This window comes from Mastomys coucha, unplaced genomic scaffold (genome assembly GCF_008632895.1).
Source record: "Mastomys coucha isolate ucsf_1 unplaced genomic scaffold, UCSF_Mcou_1 pScaffold7, whole genome shotgun sequence".
Classification (NCBI taxonomy): Eukaryota; Metazoa; Chordata; class Mammalia; order Rodentia; family Muridae; genus Mastomys; species Mastomys coucha.
In genome coordinates this window covers 8,221,731-8,229,611 of record NW_022196913.1, presented here as the reverse complement: position 1 = coordinate 8,229,611, position 7,881 = coordinate 8,221,731, and the positions used below count along the sequence as shown (strand labels likewise).

Below are 7,881 nucleotides of genomic sequence, written 5' to 3'. Positions count from 1 at the left end.
CTCCTCCTCCTCTTCCTCCTCCTCCTCCTCTTTCTTCTTTCTGTCTCCTATAGGCAACTGTCAAAATTTACAGCTGGTCTGCCTTGCTGTTTTTCCTTGTGCTGCTTTCTGAGTCATTTCAAAATTCTTTTTTAAATGAATCTAAGGACCCAAAAGAGGAGGCCCAACTTTCCTAGTAACGGCATTAGTGTTGTCTTATGAAGTATGTCATGCTGTGGGCTCTAGGACTGTATTTTATGTCCCCGTAGGCTCCATAGCGCTTCAGACATAGGATATATTCAGTAAGTCTTTGCCATAATCTGAATACATTGAGAAATATCCCCATTTTTTACAAAATGTTAAAAATGAAAATTATAGACTGGTAGGGATTTACAGTTAAATGGTTATTTATTTGAAGCACATGAGAGTGAGGGAAAAGCTAGATAGACTTCAGAGTATTGATTATGCGTGTATGCAGGGGTAAGATTAGAAATGTTGGATAGCCTTCCAAATTCTCCACAATGATATGAGTCAGAAAAAATGATTGAGTGTTTGTTCATGAGAGAAAAGGTGGCTAGGGACAGAGTTCCTTGAGAGTAGAATCAGCTTCAGAGAAACTCAGTGTAAGGGAGGAGCCGTGGTCAGTGTCTACTACACTGACCTATGTATCTCTCCTTTCCCCTCTCCCACCCAGGAACCTTAAACTAACACCCACCATTCCCACCCAGGAACCTTACACTAACACCTGCCATTCCCACCCAGGAACCTTACACTAACACCCACCATTTCTGATAACCTTTAAAAGGACCACAATGGAGAACATGGATGTGATGGTTTGTATATGCTAGGCCCAGAGAATGGCATTATTAGAAGGTGGGCCTTGTTGGAGTAGGTGTGTCACTGTTGGGTGTGGGCTTAAGACTCTCAACCTAGCAGCCTGGAAGTGAGTCTTCCACTAGCAGCCTTCAGATGAACATGTAGAACTCTCAGCTCCTCCTGCACCATGCCTGTCTGGATGCTGCCATGCTCCTGCCTCGATGATAATGGACTGAACCTCTGAATCTGTAAGCTAGCCTCAATTAAATGTTGTTCTTATAAGAGTTGCCTTGGTCATGGTGTCGGTTCACAGCAGGAAAACCCTAAGACAATGCTTTTTTATCTGTTTCCCCTTTTTCTACCTCTTTAAATACAGTAGACTAAAGAGTAGAATACAGTGCAGGAACTGCTTCTCATACCAAAACAAATGGACATAAACAAAAGTGTCTATCCCATGATGCAACCTGTACAACTCTAAGTCATGCTTCCCTGCTGCTTAGAAGAGATGGAAGGTTTTGAGGTGGAACCATGGAGGGCAGGTGACTGAGAGGTAAGAAAAATGTGGGGACAATATCCCACCTCTCTGCATGTGTATGCCACTAGAGGGGTGACCCTTGGGTAAGGTGAAGGAAGGAAGAGAAAGGGTGTCTGAGCAGAAAGTGTGGCACCCGGAGTTAGACTCCTTTAGTAGGCAGTCCGACAGGGAGAAGAGCCATGGTTAGATAATAAAGGGAGCAGACACCAAGATGGCTGGCTGGCCTCTTCTTCCTCTTCCTGAGACAATAGCCTGGAAGCTTAAAACAAAGGCTTCGTGGGCTTTCCCTCCTGCCTGCAGGACCCCTGCTGATGGACTGACTCTGGACAAGTTCAAGGTAGGGCAGGGCATGCTTATACAACAGTTTACATAACCAACTGACCAATCCTAAATTAGGAGAAGATTCATTAGACTTAAACCACTCTAGGTCTCGAGAAGAGACTGGGTTTTTGGCTTTCCAGTCCCAGCTCAGCTTTAGGGTCATTTCCTCTGCTGGCCTGCCACAAGGCTGTGTTTTATCACCCCTGGAAAAAAGTCTGTCTTCAGCTGCCGGTTCCCTGTTTCTCTGCTACTACCCATTGGGCGCCAGACTTTCTCTACCTTTTCATTCCTTAACTGGCAGAGGAAAGCAACCCAATTAGGAACCTTAGAGAATAACAAAAGCATACCTTGGTCTGGAATGTGCAGAACATATGTGTTAGAAACGGATGCTCCCACGCCAAGGACAGAACCCTCTTCTCCACCATGGTACACTCGACATCGTCATCCATCAACACCACATCTTTCTTTAAGGCTTTTATTGCGAAAAACTGATTGGTTCTCTTGAACTCTGCCAGGAAGACCTAAAAGGAAAGGGAGACAGCAACTTGGTTTTAGGATATGGGTTTCCACTCATTAAAGAATTGAAAGAGATGGGTTAGGAGAGATTGGCAATGGGCTACAACAGCAAAGCCTCCTCCATTTCTGTCCTGGATAGCGTCTAACTGTTTAAGATGCTACTAAGCGTTTCAGATCATCCTCCTTTTCCAAGGTGTTCACAAAACTTTTACGTATTTGGAAGGTCTCAGCTTCCTGAGCTTTAAAAAGTGTGTGTGGGGGAAGGTGGTTGGGGGTGTGGAGGTGTGTATATGCTTGGCCCAGGGAATGGCACTATTTGGAGGTTTAACCTTATTGGAGTAGGCGTGGCTGTGTTGGAGGAAGTGTGTCACCATAGGCTCGGGCTTTAAGACCCCCATCCTAGCTGCCTAGAAGTCAGTCTTCTCTTAGCCGCCTACAGAGCAAGAGGTAGAACTCTCAGTTCCTCCAATGCCATGTCTGCCTGGATGCTGCCATGCTTCCAGCCATAATGACGGTGGACTGAACCTCAGAACCTGTAAGCCCTCCCCAGTTAAAATCCTTTATAAGAGTTGCCATGGGCTAGAGAGATGGCTCCGTGGTTAAGAGACTGCTCTTACAGAGGTCCTGAGTTCAATCTCCAGCAACCAAATGGTGGCTCACAACCATCTGTTATGGGACCTGATGCCCTCTTCTTGTGTGTCAGGAGAGAGCAATGGTGTACTCACATACATAAAATAAATAAATAAATCTTAAAAAAAAAAAAGAGGTGCTGTAGTCATGGTGTCTCTTCATAGTAATGAAACTCTAACTCAGACAGGGGGACTTCATTGATTTACAGGACTATGGGGACAAACAAATGAGACACAATGAAGAAAAGTGATCAATAAGCTATAAGATGGTTTCTAAATGAGAGTTATAAGAACTTTTTATTATTTTAAAATTTATATGCTATTTTATATGTTAATTCATCCCTGTATGAGCATGCATTGCAAGTGCCCATGGAGGCCAGAAGAGGGCGATAGCTACTCCGAGGCTGGAGTTACAGGCAGCAGTGAGCTGTCAGTAGTGGGTGCCAAGAGCTGACTCCACTCCCTTGTCAGAGCAGCAAGCACTCTGACCCAGCCATCTCCTTAGTCACCAGAGTTACACAAGCTCTTAGCATTTGTTTCTTTTATTGACTTTTAGGAAATGTTAAAGTCAATGGTGCTAAACTAAATATGCAAGGGTCTGGGTTTAAAATGATTGTATAAGTGCTGGAGAGTATTGTTCAGTTGGTAGCATGCTTGCTTGAACATGCAGAGAGCCCTAAGTTAGACCCTTAGCACTGCACAAAACGAGCATGGTCTACAATCTTGTGTTGTGACTGAATAATACTCTGTTCTAATACTTGGGTATTAGATACCCAATACTCAATACCGAAGCTCAGGTACACTTGAGGTAATTATTGGGGAGGCAGAAGCAGAAAGACCAGGAGTTGAAGGCCATTTTTCCACTGTGCAGTGAGGCTGAAGTCAGCCTGGGCTACATGAAACCCTGTTGCTTTGTCTTGTCTCTAAGGGAGAAACACTTGCCTCTGATAGCTGATTTGGAGTGACTGGGACTTGGATGAGAACTCAGACACCACCAGAAAAATATGTAGTTTGTTAGCCTTGGCCTAAAAGCAGATTGGAAAAAACAAGGCAGACTACCATTTTGGTTAGAAGCCATGTTTTTCACAGAAAGCCAAAAGAATGATGAAATGTAAGTTCTTGAGAACTCTTGGTATTCTGAGAAAGAGAAATACGTCAACTTAGTTTCTGTCTTCTCAGGGTGCAGGGCCTGGTGTCTCAGTACAAAAAGGTAGTATGCATCTGGCACAGAGTGAGGAGGTACCTAGAGCCCAGAATGTCCCCAGGGATACTTTCCAAGGCATGTATATTTAGCTTACTATCACTCTTATTAACCTTGTTCGAGTATGGAAATCCACATGGGAACAAAGGAAGATAAACATTTCATTAACAAAAGTACTCTTTGGTAATTGTTTCTTTTAGCAAGCCATCCTAAAACCAGCTGTAAAGAGCGAGCCAGGAAGGCAATTGCTGTCTACAAAATGTCCTTTCAATTTTTCCTATCAGGTTATAATTGCACATTAATTGCTGCTAAATTATAAATAAAGACTGGCTGTCAAATTGCCAGTATACTCCGATTAACACCAGATGAACTGTTGTGGTTGGGATTACCGTGGAATTGAAAAAGATTCACAGATCCCAGCTACAGTTTGCAGGGCAGAGGTTTTATGAGAAGAAAGTGCCTTAGTGTTCAGATGCAAACATATTAGAACACAGTATTATTCAGCCACAGTGGAAGCTCGGGTACACTTGAGTTTGTTTATTATTAAATAAACTGGGTGGACACTGCTGGCCAAGTCTGACCAGCAGGTGCTTAGTGTAAGCTGCCTTTGGATTCCCTCAGTCACGGAATAGTGGCCCTTGGTTAAAATATTCCTAGGAGTTTCAACACTATAAAAATAGTCAGGAACCCTAGTAATAAATTACATATCCCTTAACGACGAAATACCAAAAGGCCTGCACTCTATAACAGCCCCCTTTATAATCATTAACTTGGTAGTTTTCTTCCAGGTTGTCACCGATGGGTGACATTTCTTTGTGAGCAGGAGTGTTTGTGTGTGTGTGCAGGTGCACATGCACACACTGTAGACCCTGAGCGTGAAGTCGAGAGGTCAGCCAGACAAGCTGTTCCCCAGGAGCTATCTGTCTGTCTCTTTCTTTTTGAAACGAGGGTTCTCATTTCCTTAGAACTGACTAATTTGGCTGGCTGGCCAGCAAGCCCAAGGAAACCTCTGGTGTCCGTGTCTCCAGTGCTTGGATTACAAGCAAGTGCCACCAAACCTGATCTTTTTATGTGGGCTCTGGGAACTAAACTTGGGTCCTTCAGTTTGTAACTCAAGGACTTCACCAACTAAGCTACCTCAGTCCTGGGGATAATTTCTTTCTCTTCACCTCTCTACTTTCTCTCTTGACTTCTTTTTCTCCTTCTCATTCTGTACTTGCTCTCTGTGGCTGTCAGAAAGATGTTATTTCCTCCATCCCAGTCCAGTGAGTAGCAAGAGAGGTAGGGAAGGAGGACTTACCCCAAGGTACTTTTTCTAAGACTTTCTCAAACTACAGTCTTTATTTTTTTTGTGCATTGATGTTTTGCCTGCATGTATTTCTGAGCGAGGGTGTCAGATCATCTAGAACGGGAATTACAGACAGTTGTGAGCTGCCATGTGGATTCTGGGAATAAACTCCCGTCCTCTGGGGGAGCAGCCCGTGCTCTTGACGTCTGAGTCATCCCTGCAGACTTCAAACTATAGTCACTGTCTGAGCGTGTGTCTTCTCCCTCCCCGTCTTCACATGTCAAGATAAAATCTTGGCCCCTAGTACTCCCAAGAGTGTGAACATATTTGGAAGTGGGCGTCTAAATAGGTAATTAAGGTTAACTGAGGTCACTTCCTAGGCACATAAAATGCAAACCAATTTTTAGATGTGGGGAAGAAACAATGAAAAAACTAGAAGGAACAGTAGCCACAGGAAATGGGCACTTCCTGGATTCTTTGGTGCTCAGGCATCAAACACATTAGCATATGAGTATGTAGGCTTAAAAAATGGATTTGGGGCCAGAGATCCATAGGGAACAGAGACTGCTATTATGGCAGAGTCACTCAGCTCCTCATTTAATGTTGGATGCTCTCTGTTATCTCACAACACGGGGGTGTGGGGGTGGGGGTGGGGGTGGGGTGTTTTCTTGCCCTGCCTGTACACCTTCAGGAACTTGGTAACATACCTTGCCAAAACTTCCTTTCCCCAACATCTTGTGCAGGATAAAGTCATCGATCTTCAGTTTCAGCTGCACAGAAGCCTTTTGCACACTCACTTCAGGTGCAGGAGGATGAGGATGGGCCGTTTTATCTGACCCATCCAGAGGGGACTCCCAGGAAATTCCCTGAGTTTCTGAAAATAGCAGATCAGGTGTTAAACAAGAATGGGTAAGGTCACTGTAGGCACTTAGGGCACCACCCACTTCTTCCTTCCATCTTTCATTCTGAAGTCCCATCTAATTCAGCTTAACCCTTCTGCATCTGTCTGTAAATCTGGCATTTGGGCCGTGTCTCTTTAGCTAGCTAATAGCCTGGGAAATGGTCTAATTTAAGAAATACTGGACCTAAGGTCAAGGTTATTGTGGCAGTGGTGGTGCATGCCTTTAATCCCACAACTCAGGAGGCAGAGGTAGGCTGATCTCTGAGTTTGAGGCCAGTTTGCAGAGCAGGTTCTAGGATAGCCAGAGATACACAGAGGAACCCTGTTTTGAAAAAAAAAAAAACAAACCCAAAACCCAAAAAAAGTCCCAAACTCAAACCCAAACCAAATAGAAAGAAAGAAAGAAAGAAAGATAGACAAACAGACAGACAGACAGGACTCATCTCAATCAAAGGCTACATATTTGTGTGTGTGTGTGTGTGGGAGAGAGAGAGAGAGAGAAAAAGAGAGAGAGAGAGAGAGAAGGAAAGGGAGGAGAGGGAGGGAGAGGGGAAGGAAAGAGAGAGAGAGAAAGAGAGAGAAGAGAAGAGAGAACTTGTAATAACACCAGGTTCTAAGGAAATAGGAATCTTCACAAGTCTGGGGATACGGCATCACCACTGTTTCTAACTCCCAGACACAGTGACATCAATTTCCATTAAGCACAATGTGAGCTCTGAGGATGCAATCAAACAAATATTAAAGGTTCAGATCAAAGTTTAAAGATCTGAACCACACCATGTTTCGTGGTCTTCAAGGCAAGATGCTGTCTGCACTGATCACCCCTGAGGACGATTCTTCCTTACTGCTTGGAAATCCTTCCGAGATGAACTTTGAATCTCTCTTCTGAAATTTTATGTCAATTTAGTCCTTGTATGATGCCAAAAGAAGCATAAAAAGTGTTTTTAGGAATCCTTACTCCCTTATACTACTATCATTAGTATTGTTTCTTTGTGTGTATGGATATGTGCATGTGAGGCCGTGTACATATGTGTGGGTGCACATACATGTATGTGTGGGTGTGTGCGTGCATATGGAAGCCAGAGGTCAGCCCCAGCTGTCATTCTTCAAGCACTATCTCTCTTGGTTTTGAGACAGGGTTCTTTACTAACATGGAACATGCCAATTAGGCAAGGCTGGTTGGCCATCAGACCCAAGGATCCACTTGTCTCCGCCCCTCATGCCACCGGGATTACAGATTCATACCACTGTGAACAGCCTTTTTATATTTTATTTCAATAAAGGTTTGAGGCTTGAACTCAAGTCCTCGTGCTTGCAAAAAACAAGCGCTTACCAACTGAGGCAGCTCCCCAGGCCTTAATATTCTTTAAGTACAAAGAACATATCTTACGTTTGTTGAAATGATTCGGTTCCCAGAATCATGTAGCTGCATTTTCCCTTGAACTACCTTCAAGCAGAAGGCAGAATGAATCTCTACACATGACAAAGTTTAAGGCTTAGGGCCTGACTCTTCTTCCTTCCTGTCTCGAAACCTCATGGGAGAGTCTCAGAGCAACAATGATGATGCACCGATGATGCCCCTCCTTATCTTGCTTTACAGTAGATTAACTTCTGTAAAAGCACCCAACATGGCCAGGAAATGACATTCTAGAACTCTACCATGAGCAACACCCTCACAAAAAAAAATCTAGTTAG

The 7,881-nt window shown here is 43.9% G+C and overlaps 1 protein-coding gene across 4 annotated transcripts in view; it reads right to left on the bottom strand.

The window, feature by feature from the left end:
* Nucleotides 1-7,881, bottom strand: part of Prkcq (protein kinase C theta) — a 136,569-nt gene that overhangs the window by 42,175 nt on the left and 86,513 nt on the right. For all 4 annotated transcript variants that reach the window (XR_004114877.1, XM_031357936.1, XM_031357934.1 and 1 more), the window contains 2 exons: nt 5,993-6,159; nt 1,999-2,172 (listed from right to left, as the gene is read on the bottom strand). Coding sequence is in view for 3 of the 4 variants with exons in the window: in XM_031357936.1 (XP_031213796.1) it covers nt 1,999-2,172; nt 5,993-6,159 (341 nt within the window). In the remaining variant the exon portion in view is untranslated. The remainder of the gene's footprint in view (nt 1-1,998; nt 2,173-5,992; nt 6,160-7,881) is intronic.